Source organism: Scheffersomyces xylosifermentans, assembly GCF_036884685.1.
Source record: "Scheffersomyces xylosifermentans strain CBS 12540 chromosome Unknown RJT20scaffold_1, whole genome shotgun sequence".
Classification (NCBI taxonomy): Eukaryota; Fungi; Ascomycota; class Pichiomycetes; order Serinales; family Debaryomycetaceae; genus Scheffersomyces; species Scheffersomyces xylosifermentans.
In genome coordinates this window covers 21979-45925 of record NW_027042939.1, presented here as the reverse complement: position 1 = coordinate 45925, position 23947 = coordinate 21979, and the positions used below count along the sequence as shown (strand labels likewise).

General features: G+C 43.2%; 8 protein-coding genes across 8 annotated transcripts; 6 read left to right on the top strand and 2 right to left on the bottom strand. All coding sequences in view use genetic code 12, as the record gives it.

The window, feature by feature from the left end:
• Window positions 1-275: 275 nt before the first annotated feature.
• On the top strand, window positions 276-7580 carry RJT20DRAFT_131691 (Hyphally regulated cell wall protein N-terminal-domain-containing protein; the record flags this gene model as incomplete). Its single annotated transcript, XM_064918066.1, has 2 exons — window positions 276-1681; window positions 3137-7580. The coding sequence occupies 2 exons, from the start codon at window positions 276-278 to the stop codon at window positions 7578-7580; spliced, it is 5850 nt and encodes a 1949-aa protein (XP_064776573.1).
• A 3577-nt stretch (window positions 7581-11157) lies between these two features.
• RJT20DRAFT_6046 (Hyphally regulated cell wall protein N-terminal-domain-containing protein) lies at window positions 11158-16095 on the top strand. The gene has a single exon (XM_064920940.1). It carries the CDS (start codon window positions 11292-11294, stop codon window positions 15657-15659), a length of 4368 nt encoding a protein of 1455 aa, XP_064776572.1. The 5' UTR covers window positions 11158-11291; the 3' UTR covers window positions 15660-16095.
• Window positions 16096-16109: 14 nt separating this feature from the next.
• On the top strand, window positions 16110-17106 carry RJT20DRAFT_147057 (Zn(II)2Cys6 transcription factor domain-containing protein; the record flags this gene model as incomplete). Its single annotated transcript, XM_064918903.1, has 1 exon — window positions 16110-17106. The coding sequence occupies one exon, from the start codon at window positions 16110-16112 to the stop codon at window positions 16836-16838; it is 729 nt and encodes a 242-aa protein (XP_064776571.1). The 3' UTR covers window positions 16839-17106.
• RJT20DRAFT_6039 (fungal specific transcription factor domain-containing protein) lies at window positions 17107-18329 on the top strand. Its single transcript, XM_064920935.1, has one exon. It carries the CDS (start codon window positions 17374-17376, stop codon window positions 18175-18177), a length of 804 nt encoding a protein of 267 aa, XP_064776570.1. The 5' UTR covers window positions 17107-17373; the 3' UTR covers window positions 18178-18329.
• Window positions 18330-18481: 152 nt separating this feature from the next.
• Window positions 18482-19567, top strand: RJT20DRAFT_151997 (dihydrodipicolinate synthase family protein; the record flags this gene model as incomplete). Its single annotated transcript, XM_064919063.1, has 3 exons — window positions 18482-18632; window positions 18692-18957; window positions 18993-19567. 3 exons carry the CDS (start codon window positions 18482-18484, stop codon window positions 19410-19412), a joined length of 837 nt encoding a protein of 278 aa, XP_064776569.1. The 3' UTR covers window positions 19413-19567.
• Window positions 19568-19846: 279 nt separating this feature from the next.
• On the bottom strand, window positions 19847-20390 carry RJT20DRAFT_151996 (enolase N-terminal domain-like protein; the record flags this gene model as incomplete). Its single annotated transcript, XM_064919062.1, has 1 exon — window positions 19847-20390. Exon 1 carries the CDS (start codon window positions 20366-20368, stop codon window positions 19847-19849), a length of 522 nt encoding a protein of 173 aa, XP_064776568.1. The 5' UTR covers window positions 20369-20390.
• Window positions 20391-21062: 672 nt separating this feature from the next.
• Window positions 21063-22464, top strand: RJT20DRAFT_123490 (NAD(P)-dependent alcohol dehydrogenase). The gene has a single exon (XM_064915961.1). It carries the CDS (start codon window positions 21207-21209, stop codon window positions 22281-22283), a length of 1077 nt encoding a protein of 358 aa, XP_064776567.1. The 5' UTR covers window positions 21063-21206; the 3' UTR covers window positions 22284-22464.
• An 84-nt stretch (window positions 22465-22548) lies between these two features.
• RJT20DRAFT_100980 (NADP-dependent oxidoreductase domain-containing protein) lies at window positions 22549-23747 on the bottom strand. Its single transcript, XM_064915655.1, has 2 exons — window positions 23546-23747; window positions 22549-23486 (listed from the first exon to the last, which is right to left on the bottom strand). The coding sequence occupies exons 1-2, from the start codon at window positions 23560-23562 to the stop codon at window positions 22574-22576; spliced, it is 930 nt and encodes a 309-aa protein (XP_064776566.1). The 5' UTR covers window positions 23563-23747; the 3' UTR covers window positions 22549-22573.
• Window positions 23748-23947: the final 200 nt, after the last annotated feature.

Below are 23947 nucleotides of genomic sequence, written 5' to 3'. Positions count from 1 at the left end.
CCTTTTCTGGTGGTTGGGACGGTAAAGGAGCATACCTAAGCAATAAGGGTTTGCAATTTCAGGTTTCTACTGAACAGTTCCATTGACTGCATCGAAAACGCAGAAAATAATTTCAGCATGGGATATTGCAGCTAATCTGAGTCTGCCTCTACGGCTTAAGCACCTTCAATGGGACATCCTTTGCATTATATATATAGCTCGAGAAGTCCTCCAACCAGGGGTATCAGTAGATATTGTTCAAGCAATTAATACCCCCTCAAATACCGCCAACAACGATGCTCTTGCGAAACTTTCACAAGGCATCGCTTTTCTTGATTGCGCTTGCCTCCGCGCAAACAGTTAGTCAAAATACAATTGATTACGGCACTATCACCCTTGGTGCTGGTGATGTCGACATTGACCCCAATGTTTACTGGTCCATTATTAACAACGCTGCCAGTGCATTCCTTGGTGGTCTTGACGTCGGATCCGGAGGTGGATTATATATTTCCAGTACCGATCCTTTACTTGGTTTATCTGTCACCATGGCTGGCCTTGGAACAATTGTAAATGATGGTACAGTTGCGTTTAACTCTGGCAATTCCTTGGTTGGTTCTACGTACAATTTTGTTGGTGGTTCATTTACCAATAACGGGGACTGGTTCATGCAAAGTGGTGGTGCAGTTGCTGCCATTATGTCCATTACCTCTGCTTCTTTTAACAATAATGGGTTGATGGTATTCCAGCAATCCCAACCAAACGATGGTACTGTCACACTTGGTGCACCACTTGGAACAATTAATAACAACGGTCAAATTTGTTTATACAACGAAGAGTACCTTCAAACAGCTGCAATCGCTGGTACTGGATGTATCACTGCTCAGGAAGACTCGCACATTGTATTTACTGCAAATGTTGCATCTGGACAAACCATCTACTTGGCTGATAGTCTGTCTTCCCTTACAACCCCCTCAGCGGCATTGTTAGGAACTATTCCTGTGGCAGGTTTTGGAAATGGTAACTATATTGGATTGGATACACCACTTGTGGCCACTCCAGGAGTTCCACCTTTAATTCCAGCAATTCCAAAGTACAGTTATGACGCGACAACCGGTATCTTGACCCTTAATACAGCCGTCTTATCTCAAAAATATAATATTGGTTTAGGTTATGATCCTACCAAGTTTTCTGTCGGTACCGATCCTAACGGAGGCTTACCACTTGCTGCAGTGACGTATTCTGGCGCTCCACCAACTCCTGGCCCTCCTCAAGCTTGTCAAGCCTGTGTTTTGGCACCACCAGCTCCAGGCACAGAACCAAGCGATAGCACCTCAACCACTGTTGTGACAGAATCTGATGGCTCCATTTGTACTGACATCGAAGACATTATTATCACTACTGATAGCGACGGAGAGTGGTTTACAACAACGACTCTTCTCAGCTCAATTTGTGAGGCTCCTTCTAGTTCGAGTTCCATTGCATCTTCAAGTTCAGAGTCCAGCTCTGCTGAGTCCAGTTCCGCTTCTAGTTCTGCTGAATCCAGTTCTGCTGCTTCCTCATCAGCGGAGTCGTCTTCCGCTGAGTCGTCTTCTGCTGCTTCCTCATCAGCCGAATCGTCATCTGCTGCTTCCTCATCAGCCGAATCGTCATCTGCTGAATCCAGTTCTGCTGCTTCATCTTCTGCTGAGTCTAGTTCGGCTGAGTCAAGCTCTGCTGCTTCTTCATCTGCCGAATCTAGTTCTGCTGAATCCAGCTCTGCTGCTTCTTCATCTGCTGAATCTAGCTCTGCCGAATCCAGTTCTGCTTCTAGCTCCGCTGAATCTAGCTCTGCTGAGTCCAGCTCTGCTGCTTCCTCATCTGCCGAATCTAGTTCTGCTGAATCTAGCTCTGCTGCTTCTTCATCTGCTGAATCCAGCTCTGCCGAATCCAGTTCTGCTTCTAGCTCCGCTGAATCTAGCTCTGCTGAGTCCAGCTCTGCTGCTTCTTCATCTGCTGAATCCAGCTCTGCTGCTTCTTCATCTGCTGAATCTAGTTCTGCCGAATCCAGTTCTGCTTCTAGCTCCGCTGAATCTAGTTCTGCTGAATCCAGCTCTGCTGCTTCATCTTCTGCTGAGTCTAGTTCCGCTGAGTCAAGCTCTGCTGCTTCTTCATCTGCCGAATCTAGTTCTACTGAATCCAGTTCTGCTTCATCTTCTGCCGAATCTAGTTCTACTGAATCCAGTTCTGCTTCATCTTCTGCCGAATCCAGTTCTGCTTCTAGCTCCGCTGAATCTAGCTCTGCTGAGTCCAGCTCTGCTGCTTCTTCATCTGCCGAATCTAGTTCTGCTGAATCCAGCTCTGCTGCTTCTTCATCTGCTGAATCTAGCTCTGCCGAATCCAGTTCTGCTTCTAGCTCCGCTGAATCTAGCTCTGCTGAGTCCAGCTCTGCTGCTTCCTCATCTGCCGAATCTAGTTCTGCTGAATCTAGCTCTGCTGCTTCTTCATCTGCTGAATCCAGCTCTGCCGAATCCAGTTCTGCTTCTAGCTCCGCTGAATCTAGCTCTGCTGAGTCCAGCTCTGCTGCTTCTTCATCTGCTGAATCCAGCTCTGCTGCTTCTTCATCTGCTGAATCTAGTTCTGCCGAATCCAGTTCTGCTTCTAGCTCCGCTGAATCTAGTTCTGCTGAATCCAGCTCTGCTTCTAGCTCTGCCGAATCTAGCTCTGCTTCTAGCTCCGCCGAATCTAGCTCTGCCGAATCTAGCTCTGCTTCTAGCTCCGCAGAATCTAGCTCTGCCGAATCCAGTTCTGCTGCTTCATCGTCTGCCGAATCCAGTTCTGCTGCTTCATCGTCTGCTGAGTCCAGTTCTGCTGCTTCTAGCTCCGCCGAGTCTAGTTCTGTTGAGTCTAGTTCAGCTGCTTCATCTTCTGCCGAATCTAGTTCTGCTGAGTCCAGTTCTGCTGCTTCATCTTCTGCCGAATCTAGTTCTGCTGAGTCCAGTTCTGCTGCTTCATCTTCTGCCGAGTCTAGCTCTGCTGAATCCAGTTCTGCTGAATCAAGCTCTGCCGCATCAACTCAGCAACCAACCGAGTACACCACAACTTTTGTTACTACTAACTCTGATGGTTCTGTATCTACTGACACTGGTGATGTTCTCATTTCCACTGATTCGAACGGAAGCTGGTTCACCACTACTTCTTTGATCACTGGACCTCAACCAACCGAGTACACCACAACTTTTGTCACCACTAACTCTGATGGTTCTGTATCTACTGACACTGGTGATGTTCTCATTTCCACTGATTCTAACGGAAGCTGGTTCACCACTACTTCTTTGATCACTGGACCTCAACCAACTGAGTACACCACTACTTTTGTCACCACTAACTCTGATGGTTCTGTATCTACTGACACTGGTGATGTTCTCATTTCAACTGATTCTAACGGAAGCTGGTTCACCACTACTTCTTTGATCACTGGACCTCAACCAACTGAGTACACCACTACTTTTGTCACTACTAACTCTGATGGTTCTGTATCTACTGACACTGGTGATGTTCTCATTTCAACTGATTCTAACGGAAGCTGGTTCACCACTACTTCTTTGATCACTGGACCTCAACCAACCGAGTACACCACAACTTTTGTCACCACTAACTCTGATGGTTCTGTATCTACTGACACCGGTGATGTTCTCATTTCCACTGATTCTAACGGAAGCTGGTTCACCACTACTTCTTTGATCACTGGACCTCAACCAACTGAGTACACCACTACTTTTGTCACCACTAACTCTGATGGTTCTGTATCTACTGACACTGGTGATGTTCTCATTTCAACTGATTCTAACGGAAGCTGGTTCACCACTACTTCTTTGATCACTGGACCTCAACCAACCGAGTACACCACAACTTTTGTCACCACTAACTCTGATGGTTCTGTATCTACTGACACTGGTGATGTTCTCATTTCCACTGATTCGAACGGAAGCTGGTTCACCACTACTTCTTTGATCACTGGACCTCAACCAACTGAGTACACCACTACTTTTGTCACTACTAACTCTGATGGTTCTGTATCTACTGACACTGGTGATGTTCTCATTTCCACTGATTCGAACGGAAGCTGGTTCACCACTACTTCTTTGATCACTGGACCTCAACCAACTGAGTACACCACTACTTTTGTCACTACTAACTCTGATGGTTCTGTATCTACTGACACCGGTGATGTTCTCATTTCCACTGATTCTAACGGTAGCTGGTACACCACTACTTCTTTGATCACTGGTCCACATCCTACTGAGTACACCACCACTTTCACGACAACGAATGCCGATGGTTCTGTTGAGACTGATAGCGGTGATGTTCTTATTACCACTGATTCTAATGGTAGCTGGTACACCACGACTTCTTTGATCACTGGACCTCAACCAACTGAGTACACCACTACTTTTGTAACTACAAATCCAGATGGATCTGTTTCCACTGACACCGGTGATGTTCTTATTACCACTGATTCTAACGGTAGCTGGTACACCACTACTTCTTTGATCACTGGACCTCAACCAACTGAGTACACCACTACTTTTGTCACTACTAACTCTGATGGTTCTGTATCTACTGACACTGGTGATGTTCTCATTTCCACTGATTCGAACGGAAGCTGGTTCACCACTACTTCTTTGATCACTGGACCTCAACCAACTGAGTACACCACTACTTTCGTGACTACTAACTCTGATGGTTCTGTATCTACTGACACCGGTGATGTTCTTATTACCACTGATTCTAATGGTAGCTGGTACACCACCACTTCTTTGATCACTGGACCTCAACCAACTGAGTACACCACTACTTTTGTAACTACAAATCCAGATGGATCTGTTTCCACTGACACCGGTGATGTTCTTATTACCACTGATTCTAACGGTAGCTGGTACACCACTACTTCTTTGATCACTGGTCCACATCCTACTGAGTACACCACCACTTTCACGACAACGAATGCCGATGGTTCTGTTGAGACTGATAGCGGAGTTGTCCTTATTTCCACCAGTGCTGATGGTGAATGGTACACCACTACTTCTTTGTTCCCTAACCCAACTGAGTACACTACTACTTTTGTTACAACAAATCCAGATGGATCTGTTTCGACTGACACTGGTGATGTTCTTATTACCACTGACTCTAACGGTAGCTGGTACACCACTACTTCTTTGATTACTGGACCTCAACCAACTGAGTACACAACTACTTTCGTGACAACAAACCCAGATGGTTCTGTTTCCACTGATACTGGGGATGTTCTTATCACGACAGACTCAAATGGAAGCTGGTACACCACTACTTCCTTATTAATAGGACCAGTTCTTTGTGGTAGAGACGATGCTGGATGTGGGCAACCTACTGAGTATACAACTACTTTTGTGACAACCAACCCAGATGGTTCGGTATCCACTGATACTGGAGATGTCCTCATTTCTACCGATTCGAATGGTAGCTGGTACACCACTACTTCTTTGATCACTGGACCTCAACCAACTGAGTACACCACTACTTTTGTAACTACAAATCCAGATGGATCTGTTTCCACTGACACCGGTGATGTTCTTATTACCACTGATTCTAATGGTAGCTGGTACACCACCACTTCTTTGATCACTGGACCTCAACCAACTGAGTACACCACTACTTTTGTAACTACAAATCCAGATGGATCTGTTTCCACTGACACCGGTGATGTTCTTATTACCACTGATTCTAACGGTAGCTGGTACACCACTACTTCTTTGATCACTGGTCCACATCCTACTGAGTACACCACCACTTTCACGACAACGAATGCCGATGGTTCTGTTGAGACTGATAGCGGAGTTGTCCTTATTTCCACCAGTGCTGATGGTGAATGGTACACCACTACTTCTTTGTTCCCTAACCCAACTGAGTACACTACTACTTTTGTTACAACAAATCCAGATGGATCTGTTTCGACTGACACTGGTGATGTTCTTATTACCACTGATTCTAACGGTAGCTGGTACACCACGACTTCTTTGATCACTGGTCAACAACCAACCGAGTACACTACAACATTTGTTACTACAAACGCTGATGGCTCTGTTGAAACTGACAGTGGAGTTGTCCTTATTTCCACCAGTGCTGATGGTGAATGGTACACCACTACTTCTTTGTTCCCTAACCCAACTGAGTACACTACTACTTTTGTTACAACAAATCCAGATGGATCTGTTTCGACTGACACTGGTGATGTTCTTATTACCACTGATTCTAACGGTAGCTGGTACACCACTACTTCTTTGATCACTGGACCTCAACCAACTGAGTACACCACTACCTTTGTGACAACAAACCCAGATGGATCTGTGTCCACTGACACCGGTGATGTTCTTATTACCACTGACTCTAACGGTAGTTGGTACACAACTACGTCGATTATTGAAGGACCAAAGACAATCTGTCTCAGGGATGGTAGTAACTGTGTTACTGTGACCGACAAGGTTACAACAATTGTAACGGAACCATGTCCTAAGTGTACTGCAACAGGAACGGCAGCTCCTACCGGAGGCTCAGGTTCAGGTTCAGGTTCAGGTTCAGGTTCAGGTTCAGGTTCAGGTTCAGGTTCAGGTTCAGGCTCAGGCTCAGGTTCAGGATCTTCTGGTTCAGGATCATCTGCAGCTGGTGGCTCTGACTCTGGTTCTGGCTCTTCTGGTTCCGGCTCAGGCTCTGGTTCTTCAGGCTCTGGTTCTGGATCATCTGGTTCTGGATCATCTGGATCAGGCTCTTCAGGTTCAGGTTCAGGATCTTCTGGTTCAGGATCATCTGCAGCTGGTGGCTCTGACTCTGGTTCTGGCTCTTCTGGTTCCGGCTCAGGCTCTGGTTCTTCAGGCTCTGGTTCTGGATCATCTGGTTCTGGATCATCTGGATCAGGCTCTTCAGGTTCAGGTTCAGGTTCAGGTTCAGGTTCAGGTTCTGGTTCTGGATCATCTGGTTCTGGATCATCTGGTTCAGGCTCTTCTGGCTCTGGTTCTGGCTCTGGATCTGGATCATCTGGATCAGGCTCTTCTGGATCAGGCTCTTCTGGTTCTGGTTCTGGATCTGGATCATCTGGATCTGGATCATCTGGATCAGGCTCTTCAGGTTCAGGTTCAGGTTCAGGTTCTGGATCATCTGGTTCTGGATCATCTGGTTCAGGCTCTTCTGGCTCTGGTTCTGGATCATCTGGTTCAGGCTCTTCTGGCTCTGGTTCTGGATCTGGTTCTGGATCATCTGGATCAGGCTCTTCTGGATCAGGCTCTTCTGGCTCTGGTTCTTCTGGTTCTGGTTCTGGTTCTGGATCTGGCTCATCTGGTTCCGGATCATCTGGATCAGGCTCTTCCGGCTCTGGTTCTTCTGGTTCTGGTTCTTCTCCAGCTGGTGGCTCTGACTCTGGTTCGGGATCTGGTTCCGGCTCCGGCTCAGGTTCTGGTGCAAGTAGCTCCACATCTGGCACATCTAGTGAACCATCTATTGGTGCTGCAGAGGGTGGTTCTAATATTCTTTCGGCTGGTAGATCAGTCATTGCAACAGTTTTAATTTCTATTATCACATTACTCTTGGTATAATGAGTGAAGAGTAAATGCGATTTCGCATCACCATGGCCCCTTGTTCTCCCAAAATATTAGTTCGATTAATCGAACAAGATTGTACAATTGCTTAAGGTCCTTCAAGCATTAAGCACCACTTTCAAGCTGATTTCAAGGATTTTCATTTTCTTTTTCAAGCCTTTCATAACGTCTCGTTTCAATTTCAATTTCATCAATTTCCACTTCACTTCATTCGACAATTCAAAGCCGACAAAATATATTTAATATGGTCTTTATAGAATTTGCGATCCAAGAGGTTGCCTATTATTTCTCAAATAAACGTAATATCTAAACAGTTCATTGTAGTCTTCATCGATCCTTTCTTATGTAGTCTTTGCAGTCATGTTGACAACTAGTTTTTCAATAATTATTGTACTTACAGTTTGTAATAATGCTTATACTTAGACACTTGTTTTAGTCTCTATAGATGTACTATATAAGTGTATTAACTGAATCATTGTTGAAGTGTTCGTAGCAAGAAGTCGTCTTCAGTTTTTAGTCATTGTTATCGTATTTGCAATCTTTGTATTCTTGGGTTCAACAAAGGAATCACAAACATCTTTTTTGCTGAGAAAAGTGCCGTACCGCAGCATATAGAAGTTCAATGCATCCGAAGCAACATAGCAACAATTATTACATAAGTAGTACTCGGTATAATACAGTATTATTCACATGAATGTCGCACATCTCTCAAGAAAATGGCCACTTCAAATCCATAATATTGAGACTCCCATGTCAACCAAAAATGACCCTTCTGTAGTAAATCAATTGATCAATGGGAGCGACATTGAGTAAGATTCAGTTATGATGGGTTTGAGCGAAGACAAGCAGTATTGCTCTTTGTGTGTCAGCAAAACCGGTTGGAATAATCTGATATCACGAAGTTTATCTAGCTAAAGCAAAAATAACAAAAATCGGATATCTGTAACAATTGAATGGTGCTATTCACAGGTTCAGTCCCATTCAATGTCGCACCTATTGGATAGTTTAATTGATACCAAACCTAAATATTTACTATCTACAGTGGCTAAAATATTAACATTACGGTAAGGGAATTTATTTGAGAATGGAGCGACATTCATGTGAATAATACTGTATTATAATAGTATATCTTTGATTTGACTGCAAAAAAAGGATGTGAGGTCTGCATAATGTGAGTGCTGGCCGTTTTATTTATTGATTAGTTATAAAATACCTACAAGGATGTGGTGATGTGATGTGAGGTGGTAAATTGTTAGTAGGTAATTGATATAATTTACTGAATCTCATTACTGGGAAGCAGGGCAGCATCACAGGTATGGCCTGTGTTTTTATTGTTAAGACTTCACCGAAGAGCACATTTCCACATCTACCCTATTTAGCAAAAGACGATCAGATGAACTTAACGAGTTTCATTGACAGAGCGACACATGAAGGCTGATCGCACTTCACGATTGGACTATCGTAAAATCATCCACAGAGGTAAGCTTATGCTGATACCTTTGATTGCGGTTTCATATCATTTGGTGAAAGTATCAGACCTCGTTTTGCCTCCAAAAGGAAGTTATGAGCATATATCAGCGTAATCATTAATCGACTTCCTCATTCAGTAATTAATGGACTGTCCACTAAAAATATTTTGAAATTTATCACCGGAAATTCTATTTAATTTCCGATTCTCACAGTGTGTTCACAGTTGATTCATTGCGACAGGCTTTGCATGAGTTGCTTTACAAGGATGAAATCATAATTTGCAGTACGGGACTCGGGGTCTGCTATCAACATGTTAGAGCCCTGTTAATCTAGAACTCACCCCATAGTTTAGTAGTAGAATCTGTTTGAGAATCTGTTTGAGAATCTGATTTGAGAATCTGAATTTGATTTGCATTCATTAGATTACGATTGAATGAGTATTAGAGTAGTTCCACAATCGAATGGCACCTTAATCTTCCTATTTCCGTATTGATCCACAATTGAGGATTAGTGCAATCGATTATTTGAAAGTCTTTGACATTAATGTTTGAACTTAATCACATTTACTGTGGAATCATCCCTTCTGCAACCCTCTCCTTTTAGCAGCCCCTTATATTGTTGGCCCATTCATGCTCACATAGCATCATGGAAGAATAAGGTCTTCGGCGATGTGAGTTGTTCAAAACTGGATTCTACTTTACCACATTTCCTGAGCAACCAAGGTAACATCTTCACCTGTCACTACCTGGTGACATCAACTGGGCACCAATTTACCTTAATCGAAGTCACTTCTATGCATCTTCAACACTCTTTTTTCGGCCATAAGTACCGTTTGCATTTCAAGATTATCAAAAATGAAACTCGTCAAACAGTGACTTGGAAGTAAATAGAACCAATACTAGATTCCGGAAACGGTGTCTAGCAACGGGTTTAGGGTCTAGTGTCTACTTCGGGCTTTTATTTACATAGCCTTTTGCCCCGAACAAGCTCTCCCGCCCTAGAGGGGGACACCTTGCATCATGTACAGGCTCGTGCCCTTTCCATTTAGCAATATTGAGCCGATATACGCCAGCTAGACTTGCAGGTAGGTGTTGTCGCGGTCCACTTGGTCCACATGAAAGACCCTCCATGATCTCGAACAAGGTTTGACTAACGTAAGCCTCTTTGTTAATTTGAAGCTATTGACTGCCCTCACCCCGACGTCTCCTACCGACTGTGAACATTGTTTCCCAAACTAGAGCATTTGACAATATTCAATACAAAATCTCACCTAATCCCGCTTGACGTAGCCGTACCTTATCTGCCCAGAAAATGTAAACATTGATGAATTTTACACAATCTTTATTTCCTCAAGCATAATGGTTCACCGGCATCAAAGACGTAATTCGCTTACCTTCCGGAACTTCGGGTTCATGTGAATATAGCATAAATTTCAGGGTCCCACAGGAAAAGAAGGTTTCATAGTACAGGAATACGTCAAAGGGATTTTTCTTTGCCCTGTCACCGAGATTTCAGCAAAGCCCGGAAGAGTAAGGCACATTCCATGCATCATTGGCAACAGGGGACGATTAGGCAGTCTCAAGAATTTCCTTATTCAGTAAGAAGTGGACGAGGAAGACGGCATATGATTGAGTGATTTGCAGTCAAGTTTGTTTGTCTAAACTGACCCTACCAAGTTGACTTCTATGACTTCGTTTGGTTCGCAACAATGAGAACAATGGAGAGAGAAAGATCATTACCAGATGCTAATACCAAAAAGCTTATTCAAGGTGCGTAATCGTGACTTGGATCGAAGTCCGTTTGCTGCTGATGGGGTGACTTCAGGGATCACCCCATTGGTATCAGAGGAACAAGTTTGCAGACCAGTGAAGTCAATTAAAATGGACAAAGACCAATTTAGCGCCTCAATGGAATTTAGAGGAATATGCAACTATCGTACGCAAATGAAACTTGACACCGATTTGTACTAGAGGACTAGAGGATAAGTACGTCCTGTCGGATATTTACAAATAATTGATGTAGGAAATCGTTTCAAGTGAAAGGCTGTGAAATTTTTATTTGCAGTAATCGAGCATTTCTACAAAGAGATTTAGGATCTTAAGGCTAATTGCTTGCCTCGGAAGGAATTAATGCTTGTTAACCTTCAGAGTGATGGCTATATATATTGAGGCAGATTTCCCGAAGTTGATAATTGATTCTGCTATTTTCAACAAGGTCATCACAACTAAGTAAAACACCATGTTGCTTTCCAACTTGCTTTCAAAGGTGCTCATAATGGGAGCTACAGCTCTCGCCCTTGAAATATCTAGTGACAGAGTCGATAGAGGATTCCTTCAAATTGGTGTTGGTGATATAACTATTGATTCCGGTTCTTACTGGTCTATTGTTGACAACGCTCTTTCAGTGTTAGCTGGTAATCTTAATGTTCAATCTGGCGCAGGCTTCTACATTACTTCAACAAACAACTTGATCGGTTTATCTGTCACACTCGCTTCCGGTTTGGGTTCTATTACCAACAACGGAGTAATTGCTTTCAATTCTGTCAGATCTTTAACTGCCCCCAACTATAACTTAATTGGTCTCTCATTCACAAACAACGGTGAAATGTATCTTGGAGGAAACGGTTCCGTTGGAACACCAATTATGTCTATCACAGCTCCAGTCTGGTCCAACACCGGTTTGTTAGTTTTCTATCAACAGACAAGATCCAATGGTGTCGTCACTCTTGGTGCTCCTTTAACAACCATTTCCAACCCTGGTACTGTCTGTTTGTACAACGAAATCTACCAGCTGACAACATCCATCTCTGGTAGCGGTTGTGTGGTCGCTAACCAAAACTCTGCCATTTTCCTCGCCAACGGTTTATTGACCGTGTCTCCTAAACAAACCTTTTACTTGGTCGACTCGGCTTCTTCTATTAGAGTGAACGCCGTTTCTTTACCTCAAACAATCACCGTTGCAGGTTACGGTAATGGTAACATCATTGGAATTGATATCCCAATTTACTCACTTTTAGGAAACTCTTGGAGTTACAGTTCAACCTCAGGTGTCTTGACTCTTAACGGTGCTGGCTTGTTGTCACAAGATTTTCTCATTGGTACTGGATACGATACCAGCAAGTTTAAGATTGTCACAGATCCAGGTGTAGGGTTGACAACTGTTCAGTTGGGTGCTCTTCAATATAACGGTCCAGTTCCATCCGGAGCTTCCCCATCGTCGCAATGTTTGCCTTGCAAGCCATTGCCACCTGCTCCAGGAACTGACGCCACTGCTTCTACTACCTCGGTAGTCACAACGAATGCCGATGGTTCTGTTTGCACTGACGTCGAAGAGATTCTTATCTCCACTGATACCGCTGCTAGTTGGTTTACTACGACTTCAATTGTCTCTTCTATTTGTAGCACCGAATCGAACTCTCAAACCACTGTAACATCTTCCTGGACTGGTTCTGTTACTAGCACTGTCACCGAGACAGACACTCCAGGTGGTACTGATACCGTCATCGTCGAGGTCCCAACCACTGCCAACGCTCAAACAACTATCACCTCAAGTTGGACTGGATCTACTACCCAGACTATCACTGAGACTGCTGCTCCAGGAGGTACTGATACCGTCATCGTCGAGGTCCCAACCACCGCCAACGCTCAAACAACCATCACCTCAAGTTGGACTGGATCTACTACCCAGACTATCACTGAGACTGCTGCTCCAGGAGGTACTGATACCGTCATCGTCGAGGTCCCAACCACCGCCAACGCTCAAACAACCATCACCTCAAGTTGGACTGGATCTACTACCCAGACTATCACTGAAACTGCTGCTCCAGGAGGTACTGATACCGTCATCGTCGAGGTCCCAACCACCGCCAACGCTCAAACAACCATCACCTCAAGTTGGACTGGATCTACTACCCAGACTATCACTGAAACAGCTGCTCCAGGAGGTACTGACACTGTGATTGTCGAAGTCCCAACAACTGCCAACTCTCAGACAACCATCACCTCAAGCTGGACTGGTACTACTACCAAGACAATTACCGAAACTGCTGCTCCAGGAGGTACTGATACCGTCATCGTCGAGGTCCCAACCACCGCCAACGCTCAGACTACGATCACCTCAAGTTGGACTGGATCTACTACCCAGACTATCACTGAAACAGCTGCTCCAGGAGGTACTGACACTGTGATTGTCGAAGTCCCAACAACTGCCAACTCTCAGACAACCATCACCTCAAGCTGGACTGGTACTACTACCAAGACAATTACCGAAACTGCTGCTCCAGGTGGTACTGACACTGTCATCGTTGAGGTCCCAACAACTGCCAACTCTCAGACTACAATCACATCTAGCTGGACTGGTACTACAACTAAGACAATCACTGAAACAGCTGCTCCAGGTGGAACTGATACTGTGATTGTGGAAGTCCCAACAACTGCCAACTCTCAGACTACCATCACTTCAAGCTGGACTGGTTCTACTACTAGAACTATTACCGAGACCGCTGCCCCAGGGGGTACTGACACTGTCATAGTCGAAGACCCAACTTCACACACTTCTAACCCAGAGACTACTGTCATTTCTACATGGACAGGATATACAACAAAGACTGTAACTGAGACTGATACAGAGGGAGGAACCGACACCGTCATTATTGTTGTGCCACCAGCAACCAACGCTCAGACTACTATTACTTCTAGCTGGACCGGTTCAACTACTCAGACTATCACGGAGACCGCCACCCCAGGTGGTACTGATACCGTCATCGTCGAGGTCCCAACAACTGCCAACTCTCAGACTACCATCACCTCAAGCTGGACTGGTACTACTACCAAGACAATTACCGAAACTGCTGCTCCAGGAGGTACTGATACTGTCATCGTCGAGGTCCCAACCACCGCCAACGCTCAAACAACCATCACCTCAAGTTGGACTGGATCTACTACCCAGACTATCACTGAAACAGCTGCTCCAGGAGGTACTGACACTGTGATTGTCGAAGTCCCAACAACTGCCAACTCTCAGACAACCATCACCTCAAGCTGGACTGGTACTACTACCAAGACAATTACCGAAACTGCTGCTCCAGGAGGTACTGATACTGTCATCGTCGAGGTCCCAACAACTGCCAACTCTCAGACTACCATCACTTCAAGCTGGACTGGTACTACTACCAAGACAATTACTGAGACAGCTGCTCCAGGTGGTACTGACACTGTTGTCGTTGAGGTTCCAACTACTGCTAACTCTCAAACGACTATTACCTCAAGCTGGACTGGTACTACTACCAAGACAATTACCGAAACAGCTGCTCCAGGAGGTACTGATACTGTCATCGTCGAGGTCCCAACAACTGCCAACTCTCAGACTACCATCACTTCAAGCTGGACTGGTACTACTACCAAGACAATTACTGAGACAGCTGCTCCAGGTGGTACTGACACTGTTGTCGTTGAGGTTCCAACTACTGCTAACTCTCAGACTACCATCACTTCAAGCTGGACTGGTACTACTACCAAGACAATTACTGAGACAGCTGCTCCAGGTGGAACTGATACTGTGATTGTGGAAGTCCCAACAACTGCCAACTCTCAGACCACTATCACTTCAACTTGGACTGGTTCAGTTACAAAGACTATCACTGAAACCGCTGCCCCAGGGGGAACTGATACAGTTGTCGTTGAGGTCCCAACAAACCCACATACTACAATCACTTCTACTTGGACTGGTACCTACACCAAGACTATTACGTTAACTGACACTCAAGGTGGCACTGACACAGTTATTGTTGAAGAACCAACAAGTTATGGACCAAACCCACAAACTACTCTCACCACTACCTGGACTGGTAGGGTTACTTCTACTCTCACAGAGAAAAATACCCCAGGTGGAACTGATACCGTTATTGTTGAGGTTCCTTCATCCACGACAAAGTGCACCACTACTCCAAAGGGTCCAACCACCACCAAATGTACCACTACTCCAAAGTGGCCAACTACCACCAAGTGTACTACCACTCCAAAGTGGCCAACTACCACTAAGTGTACTACCACTACTAAGCAAAATGCTCAAACTACCATCACCTCCACCTGGACTGGCGCAGTTACGACAACCATAACCAAGACTGCAGCTCCAGGTGGAACTGATACCGTCATAGTTGAAGTCCCAACAAACCCACACACTACTATCACTTCTACTTGGACTGGTACTTACACCAAGACTATTACGTTAACTGACACTCAAGGTGGCACTGACACAGTTATTGTTGAAGAACCAACAAGTTATGGACCCAACCCACAAACCACTGTCACCTCAACCTGGACCGGAAAGGTGACTGCCACAACTACCGAGAAGAACACTCCAGGCGGTACCGACACTGTTGTCGTTGAAGTTCCCTCCAGCACTCCTGGAAACTGTCAACCAACCACTGTTACCGTGACTGCTGGAACTGTTACAGTGACCGAGTACCCACCTACTACTGATACTATCACTAGCGTCACTTCTCTCATTTTGACCACTACCACCACCACCACTGAACACTCCACCCAACCCCATGTCACTGTTACTATCACAGAAACCCAAGGTGCTGCATACTTTAGATTCTTCTAAGGAATCCAGACAATTTTGACATGCTATGGGTCCTACAAATCATACCCCATGGTCAAACCAACTATTTATTCTATGAAATATAATTTTCATATCATACAGATATCATTCCCGTCGTCCTTCTGTTTTTAATTCCTCTTTTTACATTGGCCCACAGCTAATTGAATTGGATTTATAGATTCTTTTGATTCTACCTATTTCGGTACTTCTTCCGTCACGTTCTAGCGTATAACACTTATTGTAACTTCTCTGTTCAATAAAAGTTTAACTTGTTACCATTTAAAAATAGAGTTATTTTATCATGTCATTTTCACTCTCGCTACTTTATTTTCCCATTAGAGATCTCTTTGCGTCTGCCCCCGCATTCGGAGAAATTCCGCTCCGAGTAAAAGGAATAATATAATTAAATATCAATTGTTCAAGTTAGAGAATAGTAAACTTGAAAAATAAAAGATGTTTTCAGCAGAGTCTAATAAAGTGGCAAAGTCGTGTGATTTCTGCAAGCTCAAAAAGGTCAAATGTAACCAAGTAAGACCAGTGTGTTCTTATTGTACGAGACATGCCCAACAATGTGTGTATAGCAGAGTTAGAAAACCGGGATTGAAAGCGGGATACGGACAGAATGTACTCGACAAAATAGACTCTTTAGAGTCCTCTATGGAGAGCTATAGAAGTGATCACGCCAACGAAATGGAGGGAATGAGCCGCAAATTGGCCGACGTTGAGTCCAAACTAGTTATCATGGAATCGTTGATATTAGATCTTCAACACAGAAATAGAAATACTGAAAAGGGCAACGACAAAAATGACTATTCATTAGTGAAGAATGATAAAATAACGCCATCAAATGCCAATGAAGTTAGTTCAACTCCTGTAAACATAGTTATTGAGCAAGCTATCCATACAACTTCCACCTCAGTAGAGAATCAAAGGGAAGAATATCAAAGAACATTAGCAAGCACCGGTAACCTCTTCACATATGACCAGGTGATTAGACTAATAGAGTTATTCAACAGAAAAATACAGCCGATTTTCCCTATATTTATTTCCAGTCAACTGAAGGAAATCCTTGAAACAGCGAGTTTTCCAAATGGTAAGCTCTTGGGCATTTTGCTATGTTCGTTGCGCTACATCGACAACGAAGTCATATCAGATAAAGAAAAAGAAAGGATTAGAGAGTAACTTGCATCCACTATATTAGAGAGTTGCATTTCTGTTTCTAATCTTGAGGACTTACAGGCGTTGGTGCTTTTGGCATTTGACCTGTTGGGCTACTCAAACAATCCCAAAACATGGAGTATAATATCTGTAGTTTGTTCAGGCCTGATCATCTAAATTTAACAAAGAAGAAGAGTCAGAAGTCTTTAGTTGAGTTCTATACCGGTGATTTGGGACTTACAGCGGAAGCTTCATGCCCCTATAGTACACAAAGATCAGAGGAAAGTCGAAATACATTTTGGGAGATCTTTATATTGGATATACTTTCCAGTGTTTCCAATTCATTTCCACTGAAAATCCCAGTATCTGAAATTGATTGTTCGTTGCCTTTGAAGGAACAATTTTGGAATAAATCCCATGATGATGAAGACTACGAACGAGTTTTGAGTTTACGTGGAAAGAAATTGAATAAGTATAGCAAACAACCCGATCTAGTTTCTATGATTCCAATTGTTTTCTTGTCGAAATTGTTAATATTTTGGGCAAAATACATTCATTCATGAGAGCCCCAATTGATATTTCTAATGTCAAAGATGTCCTTAATTGGCAGCTAAAGTTTTCAGAGTTCGATAATGAGATACAGAGTTGGAGAGAATCATTGCCCAACGATTACATTGAATTCATAGATAACAACAAGCTTCCCCAAGAAGGTCTTGTAACTTCCAAAGACATACTTTTTCATTCATTATACCATACAACCATTACAAGACTCAACTCTTCAGTTGGATATCCATACCTAAATTACTCCAACAACCTTCTTTCTTTTAATGAAGCAAGAGCTAAATGTATGGATTCTGCTTCTCATATCGTTTCCCTTGAGCGATCCATTTCAGAAGGCACAAATAACGAAAATGCATTGTATGGACCATATTATGCGTTTTCTATGTGGGTCACAGCGAGACTTTTCATAGTAAATGCTGTCAACAGTGACACCCAGGTTCCACAAGACGTCCACTACTTGATATCAGTGTTGAACCGTATGGGACAAATTTGGCCGAGTACAATGAAATATGCTGACATTCTAAGCTACCTAATAAGTGAACTAGAGTCCGACTCAATTGATAGCATAAACACAATCAATCGAATTTCAATGGGCCCAAAGGGTGAAAATGAGGCGCAAAAGGACATGAAACATGTCATTTCAGATATGAGGTTGAATGCCTATAGCCTTGATGTCATCTTGTCAGTTGCCAAATTCAAAGAGAAGCGAGGCGAAAAGTTTTCCCCTAATAACCAAATGGACATTTCAAACTTCTTTGAATGGTTCCGGTTGCCGATAACAGAGCTTCCCTCCCCCATGTAGTCCGCAATGTGCCGAGGGACATGATAGGATGCTTCTATAGCCAGAAACGACCCAGTGACTCGTAGAGATACGAAATAAGAGCCTTCCTGGACATTCTAAACGTATACCTACCGCATTTTCACAAATAGCGGATAAAGTACCCCAAAATTTTTCGCAGTCAATTCGTTACACGAGAAGGAACAATGATGTGCCGAGATCACCTGGTCCAACCAGAACAGACCATTACATATATATATGTATAAATGGAATACCATATTGTAATTTCTTGAATTGGGTATGAGATGCTACTATAGACACATCAATCATGTTAGCATTTCCTAAGCCTCCAGCCCGTGGAATTTACGTGCCTGTTCCCACCTTCTTCAAAGAAGACCTTCCTACCATTGACTTTGACACTCAGGTTGAGCATGCCAAATTCTTACAAGCCAATGGAATCACAGGGCTTATTCTATTGGGTTCGACTGGGGAAAATGTCACTTAACAAGCAAGGAGAGATCTGACATCGTTTCTACAGTTCACAAGGAAGTTCCACAGTTATGTCTAATTGGTGGTATAGATCAGAACTGTCTCCAAGACACTTTGGAAGAGATTACCAGTCTTAAAGCTGCTGGAGCGGAATATGCTCTTGTGTTGCCAAGTTCGTACTTCGGAGCAACTATCAAACAACAGGGTATCATTGACTGGTACACCGGTGTCGCTGAGAATTCCGTGTTACCCCTCATAATCTACGTGTACCCTGGAGTTACAAACAACATTGTAATTGAGCCAAGAACAATTAAGGTATTATCGAACATCCTAATATTGTTGGCATGAAGATATCTCATGGAGATGTCTCACATCATGCTCTTGTCGGATTGGATAAGGATACTTCATCCAACAACTTTGCTTCTTTTACTGGCTTGGGCCAGATTTTATTGCCAGCATTAGTGGTGGGGTCCCAAGGAACTGTAGATGCCCTAGCAGCTGCATTCCCCAGGATATACATAAAACTCCTGGAAGCTTACGATAAAGGTGACTTGAAAGCTGCTGGTGAATTCCAACTAGTTATCAGTCGTGCTGAGGAAATTGTTGTGAAGTTTGGTGTAATTGGTATCAAAAAAGCTATTAAGATGGGCACTGGCTTTGGAAAGACTCATTTAAGAAGAGCCCCATTGAACCAAGATCTAGATGAAAAGCAATGGTTGTCATATTTAGATTACTCCGAAGGTATAGTTTTTGCAAACTCGGGGGTTTAGCCTAAGCCTTCAGACCAGTGCAAAAGAGAACATTAAGCACCTATTTTTATGAGAGCCAAAGAGTTCAAGCATGTAATTGTAGCATAATTGAATCTATGTCAACGCTCTTACAAATGAATTTCCCATAAATTTATTTCTGGAAGGATAATCGAGGTTATGTCGTGATGAAATGACTTGGTTTACTGTAGGTTTACAAATAAGCCACCATCTACTAATAACTGTGCTCCTGTAACATACTCAGCAAGATCGCTAGAAAGACGGCGGGCCCAGCAATATCCTTAGGCTAACCTATTCTTCCCAAAGGTATCCTTCCTTCCATGTAATCACGTTTCTTAGGGTCTTTCAACTCCTCATCATTAAGAGCCGTGGAAATTGTACCAGGCAATATTGCATTGCACCTAATACCATACTTACCTAATGCACAAGCTGCTGCCTTAGTTGGAGTATAATGTGTCTGTGCTGTAAAATGCCAATCTCTCCCTAGTAGCACCACCAATCATCTTGTAAGCAGGTTCATTTCTCAATTTCCCCAACAAGTCCCAAATAGCTAAGTCTATAACACTAATGACAGCCACTGTTAAGCCTTTACGCCCGTAAAACTTAGAAGCTCTGAACATTTTATCCCAAGTCAATGTGGTGTCAAGAGGATCTTCTCCCACAATAAATCTTTTGAAATGGTTACTCACTAACCAACATGCTGGAGGGCCACCAAACCCGGTTGCAAAACCAGTTACACCATTGGATGCGGTAACTTGTACACAAAAAGAGCCTAGAACATTGATGCCCCAAGATGTCCTAGATGCTATATACTCCGAATACTTGGACATCGGGTTTGCAATTGAATTGTCAATTAACCAATGTCCACTTTCCACATTGTGGTAGTCACCTCCAATTCCCTTTTGGTTTAAGAGGTAGGTTTTGATGGAGGTGATACTAGGAAATTCTCTGGTTGACATTGTTTGTGGGTTTAATAATTACACTTAGAGTAGTTGGAACTACGTGAAAGGCCAATTCTACAAAATTTATATATTAGATTGGCGAAGTCATATCTTTGAGCTCGTAGTATCATTCTACCGAAGACTTCAACAGTATAATGCTGCTTAAAGGGCCCACAAAGGGTCCTTCTGAATCTTTGAGAAAAGAAAGAAATGTAGCACACAGTTATTTTGCTGGGCAATGAACCGATTAATACATGATTATCTCCATCAACAGGAACTTCTCCTACTCATTTTTACCAATACAAGCCTTCAGATACCATTCCTTCGGTAACTTTCACGCACTTAAGAATGAGTATATCAGCAAATTATAAGAGCATATCTCAGCATAATATCAGTGCAAGAATTCCCTTATCACCCCTTTCCTTCTCTCCACCCGGCCCGAACGTGGAGCAATCTTCTCTACCCCAATAATATGTTCTATACATTCACTATTCACTATCTCGCTCCCCCACCACTGAATCGACATCTACCTTCCCATGCCCCTTTCCTATCTACACTCCTTATCTCCACATTTCATGCGATAATTATTCCGCGCGGCGCATAATATTTACCCCACCAAGAATTATTTTTCCGTCGTCTCCATTTGCAGCTTTTTGACATCTCTTGTTGAAAGTGGTGGGGGAACCCAGAAGATAAATAATCACCCGACGACGTGGAGAGTGAAAAATTTAGGGATTTTCAAGAAGAAAGGAGTTTTTCAGTAGTACTTGTTTGGTTACTACATTAACGTATTTGCTGGATTACGAGCAAACTCTAATATTTATCAGTATTGTGCATCGAACATTGCAAATTAGACATGGTTTATCCAGACACATTTGAAGGTTTTGCAGTGCACGACACCAAGAAATGGAGCACTGTTGAAAAGATCGAGTTCAAGCCAAAGCCATTTGGACCTTACGACGTCGATATCAAGGTCGAAGCCTGTGGAGTCTGCGGTTCAGACGTTCATACTGTCACAGGCGGGTGGGAAGCCCCAGTATTACCAGTTATTGTCGGTCATGAGATTGTCGGAAAGGTGGTAAAAGTGGGTGACAAAGTCACCACATTGAAAGTGGGCGACAGAGCTGGAGTCGGCGCTCAAATATGGTCGTGTTTAGAATGTGAAATTTGCAAGCAAGGCAATGAAACATACTGCCCAAAGTGGGTCGATACCTACAATGACGCATACCCTGATGGAACCAGAACTTATGGTGGCTATTCCTCCCATATCAGAGCCCATGAACACTTTGCATTCCCAATCCCAGAGAAATTGAACACTTTGGGGGTTGCCCCAATGTTATGTGCTGGCATCACTACATACTCTCCATTGGTAAGAAATGGAGCTGGTCCAGGCAAAAAAGTCGGAGTAGTTGGTATTGGTGGGTTGGGCCATTTTGCCATTATGTGGGCCAAAGCTTTGGGCTGTGAAGTGTACGTGTTTTCTAGATCCCTGAAGAAGAAAGCCGATGCACTTCAGTTGGGTGCAGACCACTTTGTTGCCACTGGTGAAGGAGAAAACTGGAATCTGGACTTGAAATACAAATTGGATATGATCATAAGTACTGCCAATTCTACCAAGAACTTCGATTTCGATGCCTATGCCATTATGTTGAAGGTGCATGCTAAATTTATTGCTGTTGGATTGCCCGAAGACCAATTTCAGATTTCTGGTGGAACTCTTCTCAAGAATGGATGTTACATTGGTTCATCTCACTTGGGTAGTAGACAAGAAATGATAGACATGTTGAATTTGGCTGCTGAGAAAGGAATCGAATCGTGGTACGAAGCAATTGCAATCAGTAAGGGCGGAATCAAAGAAGCATTGGAAAGATGTCACGACGGAGATGTCAAATATAGATTTACATTATCCGATTACAGTAAAGAATTTGCTTAGATACATAGTGAAATAAAATATGCATTTCAATCGGAAAAGAACTAGTATTTACTCAAAGGTATTTGGAGAAGACCAACTCTTCGACAATATGAACGGCTATATTTTACTACGCCCAACCACCGATCATTAAGAGTATATTTACTTATAAATATCAAATCTTATGCCATTAAAGTATCACTGCAAACATTTGCAGCTTTGTTTTCTTTAGGGAGTCTACATGAGGATAGTTTGATATCTAAATGTTTATTCACTTATATTTGAGAATGTAGTTATAGTAATCCAGTTGAAAGTTATACAATCTCATCAAAGACAACAAAAGGGAACCAATTTGGTAAGACAAAACGAGTGTTTCCCTTGACCTTATGAATGTTGTTAAGAGTCTCTCCATCCTCGTCTTCCAAGGTGATTGTTTTGAGGTTAGTTTGAATTCTCTTGGAGGATACCGACTTTGGTAAGACGACTGTTCCTCTCCACAAAGCCCATGAAATAAGGATTGTAGCTGGCAGAGCTTGATACTTTTCAGCGATCTTTACAATAGTTTCGTCTTTCAAGAGTGGAGAACTGGTAGATCCTAATGGGGAATAAGCGGCCATGACGATGTCATTTGCCTTTGCAAATTTGACTAACTCTGGTTGAGGCAAGAGTGGGTGCAACTCTACTTGATTCAAGGCCGGCTTGATCTTAGTGGTTGGTGCATCCAAGAGCTTTTTCAAGTTGGTGAGAGAGAAGTTCGAGACTCCAATGGCCTTAACCTTACCTTCGGGGATCAAATCTTGCATAAGATCGTAGGTCTTAATGAAGTCCCAATCTTGTGAAATATCTCTGTTTCCATCTGGAAGAGTTGGAAATAAAGCATGGTTTCCATTTGGATTCAATGGAACTGGCCAGTGCATCAAGTATAAATCAACGTAATCAAGACCAAGCTTGTCTAAGGATGTTTGCAAGGCTTGCTTTGGACGTGTATGGTCGGTACCCCAAATCTTGGTGGTAACAAACAACTCAGATCTTGGAATTCCAGAGTCTCTGATGGCTCTTCCGACAGGCTCCTCATTACCGTAACAAGCAGCAGTATCAATGTGCTTGTAGCCAGCCTTAATTGCATTGAGGACAGCTTCGTAGGCTTCCTCGTTGGTTGATTGCCAAGTTCCTAAGCCCACAGCGGGGATAGTTTGACCGGTGTACAAGGTGTATTCTTTTGTAGAGCTAGAGATTGTTAGCTATTTATACTACCCATCTATTTGGAGAAGATAAGTTATACTTACTTTTGTGGAGTTGACATTTTTTGTTTGGTTGCAAAATATGTTCAAAATTATGTTTGCACTGACGAAACAGATACTTTATATATGATTTGACAAACGCTACTCAGACCAAACGCCCCCACCATTTACGTTCCTCAGTTCATGTTATCGTCTCGGAAGGTCAATATGTGGTGGTGTGGCTGTATGAATAAAAGAGGGTCCATAGAGATCAAATCAACAATAGCCTATGGGGGAAAGGTTTAAAGTCCCCGCCCCCACCAAAGATGCATTAGAATGGTCAGTGGGGGACGGTCATATGCAGATGTCAAATGCACGGCCTGCATACAAATGACACATACATGGATGTACTTTCTTACATGGAAGCCCTTATAGGATATATAGTGTTATATGGAGTGTGGCGAGATT